An 18,471-nucleotide genomic window follows, 5' to 3' on the forward strand; every position below is an offset into this window, starting at 1 on the left:
AGCCCCGGGCGTCCCGCGTAGCTGAGGGCTGGTTGTATTTCTACGCCCCTCCTGACGCCTTGGATCGGCGTCAGGGAACGCGCCTCCGCCGCAAAGGCTGCCGGGACCTGTAGTCCCGAGGCGGCGGTGGCGTGCCTGGTGCTCGCGGTCTGCGGTCTCCTTGTGCCGGTTCTTCCTGGGCAGTGCTGCTCCTTGGTACAATGCAGGAATAGGTAATGTCCTCTGCGCTCCGCTAACAACTGCTCTAAAGAGAGCTCCCCCCGCTTCACCGAGGGCTGGTTGTATTTCTACGCCCCTCCTGACGCCTTGGATCGGCGTCAGGGAACGCGCCTCCGCCGCAAAGGCTGCCGGGACCTGTAGTCCCGAGGCGGCGGTGGCGTGCCTGGTGCTCGCGGTCTGCGGTCTCCTTGTGCCGGTTCTTCCTGGGCAGTGCTGCTCCTTGGTACAATGCAGGAATAGGTAATGTCCTCTGCGCTCCGCTAACAACTGCTCTAAAGAGAGTTACATTACAGAGTCAAACGGTGCCACCTAAGGACACGCAGTAGCAAATGCTGTTAAAACTCTAGATTCAGTCTGGTCCATGGGGATATTTTAAAATGTGAGGAATCTGTGGTTATAATTACTCATTAGAAGCTCTTGCCTAGCAATGGTTAAAGCAAATAACAAAACTATTACTATCTTTTACATTCTGCTTACACAGTATTTACGCCTGATCAAAGTGGTTAGGCAATAAAGAGAGGAAAGAACACAAATGTGTGGAGTTTCCAATACCTATTCATTTAGCGAAAGAAGTTAAACCAGTCGCTGTAGGAGACGTTAAAGTGGGGAACCTGTGAATGGACTTTTAGTAGTGTGACTTGTCTATCTGAAAAAGCCTCACGGGTATTTAAGTTTAATATGTTTTAATGGGTGCTGTTGAATCATTACAAATATTTCTAAATATATATACCTTGCCTCAGTGGCCTTTAAAAACTGAAGTGTTCAGAAGCGAAAGCTAGGAAAGGTTGAAACAAGATGAAGTGCGAACCAGATCACTGCTGAACATCAGGTAGCTCAGCAAAATCCGGAGTAGTCAAAGTACATAGGTGTGAACTAGAACTATGATTAAGGAGAATGCCTGTTACACCTGAACAAGGGCAGGCAACCCATCTATACACTCTCCAAGATAAAAAAGAGACCTACTTCAATGATGTATCTTAGAGGCTTGTTTTATGTTATTGAGAGACCAGAGTGAAATGATCGCCACCTTAAAATAGTACAGTTGACATAGACCACTCTCTCACAGCCATTGAGGTCAGAGAACTGAATAGATACAGTGCCTGTGGCCTAGAAGAAACCCACTCGGACAAAATCACACACACTACTGTTAAACAAAAGAAGAAATCTGCTTTGCAACAGTCTTCCCAAAGAGTTTGGAAAGGTTACTAGACTGATTGTTAACAGTGATTAAGAACAAAATAAGGACTACTTAGCAGAGAAGAACCTAAGACCCACTTAAAGGGACAACGTCACTCTCTAGACAGCACTTAAGATGACAAAAAAGTGCACAGAAAAACTCTTTTTATATTGCTTTCCATTCAGTAGCCAATAGCCAAGCCAGGTCCTAAAGTGATGGCGGTATATGTCATATAAGCTCCATAAAGAGTAACAATGTTAGAAACACAATTATAAGTACTTCCATTTTGGGAGTGATACTACCTGACAGATAAATTAGACAAATTTAGATTACTCATCGAAAAGAAGGGGGCTGGGGAAATTATTATTAAACTTTCGTAGCATTTTTGAGGACATTTTATCAGTGGATGGTAAGGTCCCCAACACGATCACTCTACTCTAGGTCAGAAGGATGTGTCAACCACTGACTCATGAAACAGCAAAAGTATTAAGTGTCAGGAGAATTTGGGCAGTTGTGATGTAGGATAGTGGACAAATGATGTTTAGATGAGCTTTAGAGTCAAAATAGATGGTAGGGTTTGGGGGAAACACCTATGATCAAAAATCATAATTCTGATATAAGCCACTGCAGGTAAGTTGGAACCTTTAAGAATGTTGGTTTGCAATTGCATGTCAGACCCCTCGTGCAAACACATTTTAATAAGACAAAGAGGTTTTGCACGGTGGGACTCATTGATTCTATGACACTTTATATAATGCTAAATGATAGTGTGGCACTCTGGCTTAAGGAAACAAGATGAAGTTTGCTGAAATTGATTTGTATTTCAATAATGGATAAGTGACTGAGCAACTTTAGATGCTTTACTCAAGGTTGTTGCATGGGCAGTATCGGTGTTGACTGCTAGATTTACTAAAACTTAGTATCAACATTAAGCATTCCATTTGAGATCATCAGACTCATCTTCGATTCATGTTCACTGACCTATACATAAAAATAAATCAGCTTGTCAGAGCACTTGGATCCAAAGCTACAAGTTCTTTGAGGGACAAATGAAACACTGCCATCACTAATTTTTTAATTTGATTTTAATTATAAATTGCATTACATTGCTTTCAGTTAAAATATTGACTATTACCAAATAATGCATGAAGCTACAAACTGCATTACAATACAAGTGATTAATAACAATAGATGTATATTATTTTTACATAAAAATTTTAAACTCTTTATAAACTGAAAAAAGATTGCCTGAAAGTCATGTTTGACAGTGAAACTATATATTAATTTGTCTTTTAATAAGAATACGAAGATGCCCTCTGGATTTCGCGATGGAAACTGTAGCGCGCTTGTGGGAGGTTATGAATCTCATTGCTTGACCTAACACATTATGCCGCTCATGTTAATTTCACATCAAAAAAGTTTTGAAATCCATTTAGATCACAGATGCCCAACTCAAGACATTTCTAGCCAGTGCAAAACTCAACATATTCATGTTAAACAAATGTTTTAAAATGATTCAAAATCCATGTAGGTAATATGAATGGTGTAAACAAGATTCCCAACTGCTGTGGCTGAAAGGAAGATGTCAGAAAATGGTACCTTTAGCGTCCCTCCCGCAGTTGGAGTCACACAAGATACTCAAGACCATATGCATTTCTCATGCAAGAGGGTAATACGGCTTGGAATAATATATATTACAAGCTGATATTGGTTGACCAACTAATGCATTTTCGTAACAAATTACTTACTAGCAATATTTTGCATATGTAATAAAGTGCATTGGTGCACAAGTCCTGAAGGACGTGTACATTACTCTACTCACACAGACGTGTAAAATGAACTTAAACATGGAGCCTACTGGAAGAGCTGCATTATAGTCAACAACTACACTGCCTGAGAAAATATAACATTTTAAAAATCGCACATACAATGATATGATTCCTAGCCTCGAAAGTGGGAAACAACGTTTACAGTTTACACTTTAATAGAACGTTGGTACACAGACTTAATGCTTTTTAACTATATGAAAAAAAAATGACCGAATATTTCAAATAGTTTACAAAACATTTTCCTTGACAGTTCTTTGCTTCTCCGCTTTTTCGTGTTGGAGTTTTCAGGAGCTGTCTCGGATCTCTCCCTCTTCCTCTTCACTTCGAGAAGCAACAGTTGGGGGCAAACTCTGCTCATTTGAGTCGCTTGTCTCTACAATCACAATGCTCGGTGTTATTAGGATTTCACATTTTTCCTTTTATTGACTAGAAAAGCAAACCCTTACACATGTCACAGCACAAATTGTCAACTATAACGATATGTGAAAAGAGGAAAACAAATATCCTAATTCTGGAAACTAGTAAGCTCCTTCAGTAAAACAAAGGATAAAGAATAAAAGGTTACTTACCAGCTACTTTGGTTCTCAGCTTCATATACTTTTGAAATCCTTCCATGCAGACTACTTGTTTTATTTTAGACCAACACTCCACGTGTTTTGCAGCTCTCTCCAGTGCGTGCTTCTCTTTGCTGGCCGTTTTGCAATCTTCCTTGTATGTTGCTTTCCACCACCATGCACACTCTCTGGTGCTCCCCTATCTGCTCTTACATGGAGCATACATTTAAAAACATATATATATATTTTTCTATTTACTTTAGGAGGGCTAAACATCTGCCATTTGCTCCGTACCTCTTCTTCACAGCGTTAAAAGTATTTTCAGGACAACGAGTCACTTTCGTTTTTTTACATTTACTGATCTAAGAGGTATCACTCTTCGATTGGTAAATTTAAAAAAAGGCATGAAGATTTGGCTGTGTCTTTCCCTGGATACACATGTATGATCATGCATGTGAGCCCCAAGCGAATAACGCAGCCCTGGTGGGCACATTATTATGCATTTCTTTTGTTCCTGATGCTACATAGCATCAGCAAAAAGCACTAGCAAAGTCAAATACGTCAAGTAAGGCGCGGCATGTGGGCTTTGCTACTGTTTGCTGAGTAATGAAATATTAAATTAAGAAGCCTAACTAAATAGCTGAACTATAGAGATGGAGAAGATGAGACCCCAAAGATTGGAGGAAAACAAGTCTGAAATGACTGTGGCACTCGGGAGAATCTTGTAGCTAGGGCTATTCTAGATCTAGTGTACCCACCTTGTCACCCTTTATAACAAAACCTATGCACTGGACTCAGTACAGACTCACGTGTAGGTAGCATAAAACACATATGAATAAACATTGTCTATTGCTTCTCCACTGAAATCTGATTTGTAGGAAGGCCTATCTGAGACGGGATTCTCTTCCCTATACCAGAGCCTGGCCTTCTTAGTAAGAGTGATCCTTTGGAGTTTTGATTTATGAAGAAGAATCGGGATCCTTATGGAAGCAGGGATGGATGAAGAGGATACACTGTAAAAAGCCTAAATTACCCCCATAGAGGTCCAAGCAGTACGGACAGAACAAAGTATTAGAAACCTACAAAACAGTAGTGCAGTCTTGAAGCGGCGCGTGTTCCACTATTGATGTCTTGATCAAAGCATCCTTTGCCCTTCGACTGTATACAATTAAAACTACTGCTGAGAGTCCTCAATGCAGCTCTATAACAGAAAGAACAGATTACAAGAGTGGTAATTCCAAGAGAGACGGGGCGTGGCCAAGCAGCATGGCCGGCAGGACGTGAGCTCCGCAAGCTCCCGGCCTGAGAACCCGTAAATCCTGCTTATTTATCCTGTTGGTGCTCGTAACCGGTTGCGGCGGTGGTCGGAGGACCCCCTCCCACTAGTGACCCCCCCTGCGAGTGGCGGCGGTCAGTGCCTGGGCGGAGAGCCGTGCTGGTTGCTGATGTGGGTGAGCCCCGGGCCTCTAACTACGCGAGATCGGGGTCTGAGGCCTAAGCAGTGGTGAAGACGGCGTGGCAGACCTGCTCCTCTGTGGCTCCCGGAGAACTCGGCGCCTTCCTATCCGCGCCAGAGCCTGCTGCCCTCGGCGGCTGCGGTGGCGGAGCCTGGAGCCTGCTGGTTGCTGCTGCGGGAGAGCTGTATCCACCGGCGCCTGCGGAGGTGGCCGCACCGGAAGGCCTTTCCCGCTGGAGCCGCATCGCGTAGGAGGTGGAGGCTTTGGGTGACGCCTGCAGTGGCTTGGGTGAGACCTTACCGCCCCTAGTGATCCCGGTCTTCTGGTGCCCGGCGGACGGCCGGGGGCTCTGCACGACAGAGGTGGCCTGGCCCGTGGTCTGCTAACCTGTCCCGTTGTGGGCGAAGTTCCTCTTGTGGCAGTGGGTGGCAGTGGGCGGCAATTGGGCGGCCCGAATTCATTGATCCGGCTGCTGAGGGGGGGGGGGGGGGGGGGGGGGGGGGGGACGACTTGAGACCCCTGGGAGAGGAGCTGCTCCATGACTTTAAACACCCCGCTGGGAGTGGATTGATGGCCCGGAGGGCGCTGCGGTGAGTGGTGTTGCGTATCCTGACTCCCCCTGCACTGACTTGCTTGTCCCTAGGGGCCACTCACCGAAGGGGACTGGTGTCTAGTGTGGGTCCATTCAGCCAGCCTGCGGCTGCTGAGGCCTAGATATTGACCCATTGCACGCGGTGTTGCCGCTTTGTACCTGGCGTGTCACCCTACGTTGCGGACTCCTTTTTAAAATCATTGGCCGGGTGGCACCTGGGACTTGCGGTCTGAGGGGGTCCAGCGCTCCTAAACCTGAGGGGGCACCACGAGTGGCTGGTGTGCTGACCGGAGCGCTCTGGGCCTTGGCCATGCGTAAAGACAGAATGTCGCGTGCCACGCAGCCAAACACCATCACCCAATACACTACACAGTGCCTGCCCTCCCAGCGGATTACGCGCCAATCAGGCCAGGAAGAGGGAGCGGGCGAACCCGGAGAACCCTCCCGAGCGGAGTTGTTGAAAGCCATACAGGGCTCACATACTGCACTAGAACGGCAGATCGAGAGTCTTCATAGACGTCAACTTGCTGCGCACTGACCTTCGTAAAATTGCTGACAAAGTCACTGATGCGGAGGGAAATATTGCGGAGCTACAGGGTGAGGTGGCCACTCTCAAAAAGACACGCACCTCACAGCTGCGACGCAGGCCCTGGAGCGGAGGGCTGAGGATGCGGAGGGAAGGGCCCGTCGAAGCAACATAAGGGTCCTCGGGGTGCCGGAGCGGCTGGAGGCGGGGAACGCTGAACGCTTTCTAGAAACCTGGATCCGAACATCGCTGTGCCCGCAGGGCCTCTCAGACGTCTTTGTCATTGAGCAAGCACACCGTGCTCTGGTTCTGCCGCCGCGCCCCGGGGCGCCCCCACGAGCCTTGATCGCCAAAATCCTGAACTATAAAGATCGCGATTGCATTTTGCGGGCGGCGAGGGAGACAGCGGATCTCACCATAGAGACAGCCGGGTGTCCATCTACCCCAACTATACCCAACAGGTCCAGGAGCAGAGGAAGTCCTATTTGGGGGTGAAAAGAAAGCTGCGCGAGATGAAGCTGCAGTATATGCTGTTGTATCCTGCAAAGCTCAAAGTACTCTCGCAAGGGAAGGCGCACTTCTTTGAATCCCCGGCGGAGGTCTGGGAGTGGCTGGAGATCAGGGGCGACGACCTCCCGCCCAGGGAGCGGGGGGGACCCCGAGAGACGTGGGGAACACGGCCGTCACGGAGACGCCGTAGCAGACGGAGACGCCGGTCTGGTTCGACTGGCCGGGAGGAACCTAGGATTACGGGGGGGCGAGGACGGCGCTATGCTCCTGGAGCCTTTGCCGGATAAATCCGAGTTGGGGGCTCCGAACCTGACCGAGCATGAGGAGGTCCTGGTTCCCGATACTTTGCAGGACACGATACAGGACACGCTCTTCACTGATCCTGTGATCCCGGAAACAGGGGGACTAAGTCGCTGGAGGTGCTGGTTTCATCTTGAGGGGATATGACTCCAGGCTGTTCTGTATGTTTGGCCTACTGGCCCGCACCTGGTTTGCCTCTCTGATTGATCAATCAATCAATCAATGACACTTATATAGCGCGCTACATACCCGTAGGGTCTCAAGACACTTTGTGACTATGTGACTCAGAGTACCTTCATTATTTTTGCCATATGAGAGATGTGTTGGGGGTGGGGGGGAGCTGATTGATGGGACGGGGCCCGAATTGCACTGTTCACACCAGGGAGAGTACAAATAACCTTTGCTGGGTTCGGTAGGGGGCTTGGAGGGGGGGGTTGTTTGTTGTTGAGTGTGTGAGTGGTGTGGGGAGAATGGGGTGGCTGTGTACGTCCTGGCACTGGCAGAGGGAGGGCGGGGTAGCATGTTTTGTTGTTGCGGTCATCCTGCTCGTGGGTGGGAGGGGGGGAGGGGGGGTTCTTCAGAGTTTGAGTGGTTGGGGGGGGTTGGGAGATTGGAGGGAGTTGTGGGGAGAAACTGTTTTTGGCATGGAGTGTACTGTTCGAGCCCCTGGGAGGCTGCTTGCAGATGCTAGATTTGGCTGCCCGGATGGGCGTGGTCTGTGCTTATGGGATACAAATCTTTAACTTGGAACATGCGTGGACTGGGCACCTGCACTAAGAGACACAGGGTACTGTCCTTTCTCCGGCGCCATGGAGTCGCCATAGCGTGTTAATTGAAAGAACAGGTAATTAGGAACAAAGATAATTGGTGGACATACACTGACAGCAGACAGTAATAACTATATCTAAACAATGTGCATGGTACAAAAATATATGTTTATTTTATTTTGTTCAGTTATGGTTTAAAAAGCAAACGTTTCTGTCTCCTATGTATATGTGATGGTCAATCTACATATATGGAATGCTGTACAGATTTGTTCATTTCAGTTTGTAGTACATTGCATTACAATTCATTGTACGGAGACTTTTGTTTTGGATATTGATCCAACTAATGATTTCAAAGTAAAAACATGGCTAAAGGTCTCTATAGCGTGTTTGCAGGAAACTCATCTGAACGAGGAGGGAGCTCTTAAGCTGGCGAAGAAGTGGAGGGGTCAGGTGTTTCATTCCTCCTTCTCTACCTTTGCTAGGGGGGTCCTGATCTGGGTGGCACCCGGGGTCCCCCTGGCGGTTCAGTTCGCTGAGGCGAATATTGAGGGCAGGTATATACTTCTGCGGGTGAAGCTAGATGGGAGGGATTTCCTGCTGCTAAATTCCTATGCACCCAATGTGGACGACCCAAGCTTCTTCTCCAATCTCCAGGAGCTTATTGTTTCAGATTTAGATGCCCCCCTCCTCTGGTTTGGGGACTTTAATTGTGTGATTTATCCGGTGCTGGACAGGCACCCTCCCCGTACGGGCACGAAACCACGGATGGCGGCGCGTCTCCGGGAGGTGATGGATAACCTGGGTGCTGTTGATGTGTGGCGCCTCGGTAATCCGGGACTGAAACTATACACTTGTTACACTCCCGACACACAACACACATAGTAGGCTCGATAGAGTCCTTGCTGCCAATCTCGACGCATCCCTGGTTTTATAGGTCACACATCAGGCTCGGTTTTTGTCTGATCATTCGCCCGTGACGTGTGTGGCACAATGGGTGAACCAGTTCTCCCGCCCGCGGACTTGGAGGATGCCAGGGGACCTCCTGCAAGATCAGGTGGGTAGGGAACATGTGGAGACGGCCCTACAGAACGAATTAGACTTAAACTGGGGAGACAGCGGACTCACGTCTGAGCATACCCTGCCACACTTATGGCGTCCATCACCACCCCCTTTTGTACCGCTTTTGGCCGCCATAAGTGTGTTAGAGTATGCTCAAACTGAGTCCCTTGCTCACTTTGCCACTGGATTCAAGCAAGCCGGGCTGAGGAGGGCTGGAATGCCAGAAACCGGTCCTCGGAAGCTTGATTCCGGTCCGGGGAAGAAATGGCTTGGCAGTTCGGGCTGGACTGTTCCCATGAGGCACAGGGTCAGACTGATTTGCATATAGCCATGTCTGAACTGGGGTGGCAGAGTGGGCTAAAGAACGGTGATGGATTAAACCCAGATCTTTTGACTGGGTGTGAGTGTTTGATTGATTCGGATGCTCCGTCCATCATCACCCCCTTTTGTACCTTCCTTTGAAACCCGGCAGTGCTATGGCAAACCCGCTGGTTGTGGGAAAGACAGCGGGTGGTGGGCGTAAAGCCCCACCCTCTTATAGTGAACTGGCTAGGACAAGTAGATCCACGCCACCCCGGATAGGCCAAAACCAACCATCAATATCACCTATAAATAGGTCAGTCCACCAACCGAAGATAGCTGAGAGGGAGTATTTGTTAATCGACTCCAGGTGGGGTACTACCAAAAAGGTGTCTAATAAAGATAAAACCCCAATTAGAAGAGAGGGTGCGGAAACAAAGGGATTATACAGAGCAAACAAAATCTACATGACTTATGTTCCCAAGTTAGCTGCAGAGAGAAAGAATGAGAGTGCTGACTCTCTGACTAACAAAGCCATTCATTGGCTACGCTATGTCAGAGGGTGCCGATCGGTAATCAGGGATGACATTACTAAGGCGACTAGACTAACCTTCCACTCTGAACAATAGGATTGTATTGAATTGACTTTACGGTCAGAGTCACTGGCCGAAAACGTATTTGCTCTTGAATTTAGAACAAGCCCACCAGCGCACTCGCGTATCCAGCTAAGTAAGATCCCTCCTCTATTTCGGGATTATTCACCTTTTGGGCAGGGACCACGGGTTAGTATTGGAGGCTTTGGGTTGAAAAATATTGATTGACTCCCTGATGTACCTGCCCTAAGTCTGCCCAGTCCAAGTGCTAGGGACTCTGGCTGGGGAGGGATTGATACTTATATTTCCGACAAAATACCTTGGTTCAGTTTTAGTTCAGAGGAACACACTGGTAATGATGATATTGCCAGTTACACCACGGAAATATTCGTGCGAGGGGCTGGAAACTGTCCGGGCAACTGCTTGCCGCCTAGGGCTGTTAGCTCGCAGACAGATATTAGCCCCTCTATTAGCTCCAACCAGGGGAGGTCTTTTAATGTAAACCAGTCAAATAATCCCTTCAATCGTGGGTCAAAGAGACGATCCAGGTTAAATTGCACAAGCGAAGGAAACAACTTGTCACCCATAGGTCATGATCTCTGGGGGGGGGGGGGGGGGGGGGGGGGGGGGTTGAGGAGGGGGCACACTAATTTCATGGAATGTAACAGGCCTGTGTACTAAAACATCATCGCCAGAATGGCTGACATTCATTAGTGAATTTGATGTTTGCGTCTTCCAAGAGACCTGGTTGTCTGAGCCACACTTTTGTCCGGGTTACCTAAATTTATTTGTCAAAGGGCTCTCAATGGGTGGCCTAACTATTTGGGTGCGTTAACAACTCCCTCTGACTATCAAAGAATTACCCTCAAGGAGTAATGACATTCAGGTCTTAGGATTGGACTTGGGCTCTCTGGGTCCTCTGGACATCTATAATGTCTACGTGAGGGAGGTTCGGGAGGGTAAGTCCAAGGTTATAGCGGCCTTGGACTCTCTCCTTGAGCTGCACTCGGCAGGCAGTAGTGTGATTGTCGTGGGTGATCTGAATTTAACCTTTGAGCCCTTGGTTACTCCCGATTGGCACTTTACTGATGAAGATAGCCAATGGGGAGGGGGGGGGGGGGGGGGGGGGGGAGGTACCAGAACTATAACTTAACCCCGTCAAGAAGTGGACTGAGGATGTTATTCAGATCAATACCATCTGCTATGAAAGGGGACTTAGGGCGCTTAACGGTAGGACTTTGAAAGATAGGTCTGGGGCTAATACATTTAACAATGGGCGTAGGAAAAGCAGGATTGATTATGTCCTTTGTAGTTTGAAGCTCTGGCATACGATAGCCGATATGATGGTTAAGGATCGTTTGGAAAGCGATCATAACCCCCTGTGTGTAAATCATGATTGGTGGAAGTAGGAGCAACCACGGGTAGATGTGGTTGAGCTTTGTGCCCCAAATATTGTCCCTACTAATGACATGCGACGGCTGAATTGGTCACATGTAGTTACAAAGTTGGAGGTTTTGGTACATAACTGAGGAGGTTGATAAAGCCATACTGTACTTAGAACATGTAAATACCTCCGGAGACGATCTGAGCTGTGTAACCTTGCTACACAACAGCCTTTTTAAGCGTATTAGTGCTCATTTTCTTACCCCTGTAAAAACCAAGAATTTAGCTGCCTCTAAACCACTACAGTGTTACAATAATGACTGCAGGCGAGCTAGAATTGCCCTGGGTAATGCAATCAGGGTTGGGAAATTGGATGCTGTCCGCTAAGCTAGACAGAAATACAAAAGAGTTATCCACAAAGCTAAGAGCCTATGGGATGAGCTCCGATGGCAGGAGCTTAAAGAAGCAAGCAATAATATTCCAGAATAATCTGGTATTCTCAAGTGGGGTAGAGGGGGCCAGTCTGGCCAGCCCAAAAACCACGTCTCACAGGAAGGATGGGTCAATTATTTTAGACCACAATATGCGCGTAACCCTTTAGAGAATCAAATGGAAGATCTAAGATTTGTTTTTTTATAAAGATGAGACTTTTAATGATAATGATGTTTTAATAGCCCTTAATGTAGCGGCTGGAGGTAGAGCGCCGGGACCAGATGGTGTCCCCGCCTATGTTTTCTTCAAGATAAGATACGGTGGGGCAGATATATTATGTTGTTGGCAAATGCTATAGCGCAAGGTGCCCCGATCCCGGTCTCCTGGAAAGGGGTGGTGATAATTCCAGTGTACAAAAAGGGTGACAAATCTCAACCAGGAAACTACAGACCTATCAGTCTGATAGATATGATTCAAAAGGTAATTGGGAGAATGATCCTGAATAAAATTTTAGACTGGATCGAGGAGAGCAGTATACTGTCCCCCTTCCAAGCGGGTTTTCGCAAATACATTAGTACTATCGGTCAAGTCTTCCGTTTTACTCTCCTTTATTGGAAGACTGTGGTTCTGGGCAAAGGCAGCTTATATGCTGCCTTTGTTGACTTACATGCAGCCTTTGACCTTGTTCCCCGTTCACAGTTATGGGTGACACTAAAGAAATTAGGCCTCTCTGATGAGATTTTAACTATAGTAATGAGGTTGCACGAAGCTAAGTATGCTAAAATCCAATGGGGTGGGCAGGGCAGGGTCACTAACCAATTACCGGTTGAACGTGGTGTGTGGCAAGGCTGCGCCATGGCCCCAACACTATTTTCTTTGTACATTAATGGAATAGTCGATTGCTTGTCACCACTAAACACAGACGCCCCTTCCCTAGCTGGTACTAAGATTCCGATTTTAATGTTTGCAGATGACACGTGAATCATATCCATAACTCCTAGTGGCCTACAGCCTGCTTTAGTAATCTTTGAAGAGTTTTGTATCGCGCGAGGCCTGGAGGTTAACGTGGCAAAAACTAAATTTATGGCTTTTAATCCGCCTCGTAGTTTTAAAGGGAAAGTTTTTATGAATGGTCAACTGCTTGAATTGGTCAAAGCTTTTACCTATTTGTGTGTCCACCTAGGAAAGGATCTCCAGTGGGATATATCCCACTTGAGTATTTCATATAGATATAGCTGCTCTAAAACATAGGCAATCTACAGGAGCTTTAAGTTTGGAGCACAAAAAGTCGCTTACAATACCAATCAAGTCTGTTCTCCAAGTTTATGAATCAAAAGCTGTTTGATCCGCGCTATATGGCGCGGAATTATGGGGGTTTGAGAAAATGATACCACTAACCTTCTCTGAAAATAAGTTCCTTCGTAATATCACCAGTCACCCACAGAGTACCCCCTAAAGCCGTTAAGATATAATTTGGGTAGGAAAGCTATTGCAGATGTCGCCAAGCTGCGCTTTATTCTATACTGGCGCAGGTTGTGGAAGACACCTGAGCTCTCTTTATATGCCGCAAGGTTTGTTGATGTTATAAACTCTGATCCCTTTCACAAGATTCGTTGGCTAAGAAATGTGAGAAATAGTCTGGTTGCTCTGGGTATGCAAATGTTGTGGGAAACCCCAGCAGAAGCCTTATTCCCATCTAAGAAGGTTTTAAAGGAGAAATATTGGGAACAGGCTGCACATCATGCCTGGAGCGATACTGATCCATCTACCCTGGCGGGTTTTTTTTTAGAGGCAAAACTTATGCCCAGGCTTGAACCCTATTGGGATAGTATTACCAAGCCTGGGGATAGGATGCTCTATTTTCCGCTTAGGGCTGGATCACTACCCCTGAAGTCATTGACTTCCAGGTGGACTGATACAAGCAGTAATATCTGCCCAGCTTGTGGGACTCAAAAGGAAACAATTGCTCATCTTCTTTTCGCCTGCCCTGTATATCTTACCCCAAGGCGTGTTTGGCTTACCCCAATGTGCAAATTACTGGGTACTAATAGCAGCGCCAAAGCAGAAAGTCTCATACGCTCCAGCACCTTGCCATTTATTTCAGTAGCAGTAGCCAAATACTTAGGATGGGTGTGGGTGATAAGACAGAATATAAACCGAGGGTAATTGATTCCTTTTGAATAGCAATTGTAATCTACTTAGTTTGACCATGTAATGTGATTGGCTATAATGTGTTTTTTATCAATTTTTTTATTTTATAGTAAATGATTTTTATCTTATTGTAATTAGTGAAAATGAATTCCTAACTATTCCATTTGCCAAGATTATGTTTTTTTAACTCTTTTAAGCATGTCAATTTTAATTCATTATCTTGTAATTGTGTAATTTTATATGAGTCATTGATGTTTCCTTCTGCTTTTAGGAGTTTAACTCGAATAAAGCTATTTTGACTGGCTGACTGACTGACTTGACTGAATTCTTTCACAGTAGCTTGGACACACTTTTGACAGAGGTACGACAGAAATAAATAGAATGTGAGAATTTATTTTATCACCACTGAAAAAAATGAAAATGCATTTCAAATTGCAGCATGAAAGCAGCCGCTCGCATTAAATAGTATTTTTTTTTTACATGGATGAGGTCTTTGTTCACAAGGAAGAATGAAAGATAGTACAGAAAGACATTAAAGCAGAGGAAATGCAAATTCAAAAACGTTCCCAACGGCTATGTGGAAAAGCGGAGCTGGTCCTGTGTACTAGTAGCACCACTCTTCAACAAGGGAACCTTTTTAAAAAAAAAAAAAAACGTTTAGTGACCTGCCCTATTAATGAAATCATGAATGGCAACAAGTTATCTTAGCCTAGACAAGTTTTGTTTATCAATCCTATACCTGGGTTAGGAACCCATCAATGTAAGTGGGTCTCTTGTTCGCACGCGAAACGCAGCATATTCGTCCACAGAAATGTTACTTTGCATTTTGGATTATGTTCGTTTGCGTGTGTACGGGTCCTACACGTTAGGTGCAGTAAAAAAAAGCATGAAGGTGTTCAAACATCTACATACTGGGAGGCGAATTTTACTACACCTGCCTCTCCAAGGTGAAAGTTGACTGGTGTGGTCTTCAAGATTACTCTTTGGGTTAACTGTAACAAGCGTCATCGCATCTTCACATCATTAGGTCTCGCCTGAGCCAGCGCATACGCTGCTCTGCGAGACATTTAGTATACGGGTTTTCAAAGTGCTACCAGACCTCGATGGCCTAACGCTTGCGTTCACGCAAGCTTGCACACGCAAGCTTGCACACGCTCATCCGCCATCGGCCTCCCTTCCAGCGCGATCACTGCTGCGCGCTCACCACTCGCATGCTTACCACAGAGCGCGCGATCGCGATCACTTTCGGTTTGATCGCGGTCGCTATCACTTTCGCTTTCACGGCCGCGCAGCCGTTACTTTTACAGCCGCGCAGCCAATGCTTGTTTTCTCATGTTACCGAACATGTTTTCTCATGTTTCACCCTTCAAGGATTGTGTCAGTGCTTGCGATCAGGAGCTCTCCCCTGGCTTTGACTGTGCCCTTGGTTTAGCCGCAGGCAGCGATAACCACTGATATTATATATTATTTCCCGCCTCCGGCGATGTGCATCCTGTTCACTGTTTCCCGTTACTGCGCTCAGAGGACATTTTCTTTCTTTAATTCAAACCACTTCCTCCTTTGCGTCATCATGTGCCAGTTCAGCTGAGATGCAAATTAAAATACAATACTTCAATCTTATACCTTTTGCTGTGACATTTCATCTGTGTGCGGGGGAATGTGCATCACACGCCTAAGAATAAGTACCCATTGCAGATGAGTTGATGTGCCTTTCCCACCTCCGCAGTAGACTGATTTTGTGCGCACTTTGACGGTTTTTGTACACATCCTCTACTGGCTATGTTGCTGCTTTCCCCGGACCAAACAAGACGAGAAAAAACATCCATTGCTCTTTGGTTTTTGAGAGTAATAATCTCTTTTCAGTCATGCATGAGCATTTCAACAGTCAGGGCATCAGATGTTCTGCTGAATTGGAGACTGCTAACCCAGCCAGCAAGGCAGCGTGCTATCTGTGAAACACTGTGTGCTTGAGGGACTCAGACAGGGCCCGTCTGTCTTGTTAAGCAATTCAAAGCCGAAGGACTCCTTTGGGAGCAAAAATGTGTTGTCGGTAATATTATGTACAGCCATTGGGCCCTGAAAGGAAGCATGTTCGGGTCTTTAAAGGGGAGATGGTTGACCTTTCCTGAAAGGCAAACTTTTGTATTAACTCAATTAGCTTTGCAGGCGAGAGAAAAGGCCATTAAGTTGGACATCGCCATCGCATGTCTAGTTTTCTTTTCTACTTGCCTCTTCCTAACCCCTACCTCTTCTCATGTCAGCACAAAAGACAAGCTTAGCATTCTCAAGGGCTGTCTCTGCTTTCAGTCTCTGCACACTTCAGAAGAAAAAGCACAGGAATGGGGAATAATGTCCAGGGGCTGTATTTTTCCCATGGCTCTCTGAAAGACTTCTATGTCGGAACTGCTGATTTCACGCCTCAAGCAGTTCCCAATTCAAAGTAGTTTAACAGCTGCACTGAAGGCCAGACCAGTCGTAGAAGTACACATCACCCCCTACCCCTGTGCCTCCTCACTCTCAGGCTTTAAATGGGATGAAAAAAACGGGGGGAGAGGGTCTCTTAAAGGGGCACAGCCAATGTATTTAAGGGTGTGGCTTAAAAACACCTACGCTAAAAATCTGTGCTTAGCGTAGTGTGCAGCCCCACTGGTATTTTGCTGTTTCTTTCATTGCCTCAAGATATATGATACAACAAGTACTTATCATACCTACAATAAGTCAGGACTGTTGGCTTTGTCAATGGTAGTTAGTTGCATAAGATAAATAAGCAGCAAATATGGCTAGTATATAATATAGAAAAAGCTTCTACTTAAAGCCACAACAATGTTGCTGCTCCCGAGTTTCTTTTTGAAACTCGGGAGCAGCAACATTGTTGTGGTGTCACCGTGTTATGTTATGTTATAACATAACATAACATAACACGGTGACACCACAACAATGTTGCTGCTCCCGAGTTTCAAAAAGAGAATGGAAATCCTGAGAGAAAATGACGAAAGGATTTCCCTTCCCATATAAAGCTCACCTGGCATAACGTCATGCCATAGCTCTCTACTAGTGAGTTGTAAGCAGTGCACATCGATGTGCCTGCTGTCACTGCAGGATCGCCTGTGCTAAGGCACAAAACAGAGCCTGATACAGACCCGTTTCAAGGCCTCCTTTAAACAAGCATTGGCATAGCCAATAGGTCGCGCCTTTGGGACCTTATAAGTGTTTAGCCATGCAACAGTTGATGTTATTGCACCAAGGATATTGTGCTGCATGACAGATCCTATTGACCTCTGATGGTGTTTATTTAGTATTTATCATGGACTATGAGCCTACTTCAGAACACAGATCCTGCTCTTAAAGACCTGGTTCCAGACCTTACAAATCCTTATAGATCCTAAATAAAACAAGCATTGGCATAGCCAACATGTCTCGCTTTTGGGACCTTATAAGTATTTAGTTATGCAGCACAATATCCTTGGTGCAACAACATCTACTGTTGCATGGCTAAACACTTATAAGGTCCCAAAAGCGAGACCTACTAGCTATGCCAATGCTTGTCTTTAAGTTTGCAATACTGGACCAGATAGCGTTTGTATCCAATATGAAATCTGCATCAGAATGATGGTTGTTCATTCTTCAATCTAATTCTGGCTAGGGCGAGGATTCCGATGGAGTTCCTGCACAAATTCGCTTAATTGCACAGGTGATAGTAGGTCTAATTCACAGGTTAGTGCAGCACTAAACTCTAACTAGAGGAAGGCAAACTCTGTTATCCTATCTTACCTACTTGAGATAAAAAAAATACTGCTGGTGGTAATGGTGGATTGGTAGATTACAAAGGCAGAGGAGCACAGTTGTACAGTGGCTTTGTCTGGTTGTTTAGGAACATGTTCACCTGGACCCAATGAACAAGGACAAGGAGAATAAGATAATTATCTAATCCGCCACTATCAAACTGATAATAATAAGAAACCAGTTACTTGCCTGTAACAATAGTTTTGTGCTTCAAACACTTGATTTACACGCTTTGCATTATTCCGCCATCTAGTGCTTGGGTCTAGAATCATTCTCAATTTTTCCTCTCTTTTTGGATGTTGGGTAGAGGAGGAGTCAGGACCTGCACCGAGGCACATTAGCTGGGACTGTGGATGGGCTCCGCAGGATTTTCCACGCCGATATTGCTGCGCTACTCAAGGAGGTTGGGCAGGGGCCTATTAATTGACTGCAAACAGCCCACAGCACTTGACATGCAGAATGGCACATCGGCTGGGATCGTGGCGGACTCTGCAGGACTTCCAAACCCATACTGCTGTGCTGGCCAGGGAGGAGGGGCCAGGGCCTATTAACTGACTGCTAACAGCCTGCAGCGGGGCATGAACACAGAGCCACATCTGCTGGAATCTTGGCTGGGCTCTACAGGACTTCCAAGTCCATATTGTCCCACTGCTCAAGGAAGTGGGGTTGGGGCCTTCTAATTGATTACAAACAGCTCCCTGCACGGTTCGCGCAAGAGTGGGGGCCGTCTGCGCCCGTCCAAGAGCCACTTCCCTTGGTTTTTGGCTCTAAGGTTTTAAGAACTCCAACCTTATAGGTGAGCAGCATTTTATTTACCACCTACCCTTGTCTAGAAATCG

The 18,471-nt window shown here is 46.2% G+C and overlaps 1 protein-coding gene across 3 annotated transcripts in view; it reads right to left on the reverse strand.

Annotated features, from left to right (window-relative positions):
• Positions 1-2,463: 2,463 nt before the first annotated feature.
• The window catches only part of ZNHIT6 (zinc finger HIT-type containing 6), a 211,851-nt gene continuing 195,843 nt past the window's right edge, over positions 2,464-18,471 (reverse strand). For all 3 annotated transcript variants that reach the window (XM_086954090.1, XM_086954092.1, XM_086954094.1), the window contains one exon: positions 2,464-3,598. In XM_086954090.1, coding sequence (XP_086810216.1) covers positions 3,510-3,598 — 89 coding nt within the window. In that variant the 3' untranslated portion in view covers positions 2,464-3,509. The remainder of the gene's footprint in view (positions 3,599-18,471) is intronic.

Source organism: Lissotriton vulgaris, chromosome 1_1 (genome assembly GCF_964263255.1).
Source record: "Lissotriton vulgaris chromosome 1_1, aLisVul1.2, whole genome shotgun sequence".
Lineage (NCBI taxonomy): Eukaryota > Metazoa > Chordata > Amphibia > Caudata > Salamandridae > Lissotriton > Lissotriton vulgaris.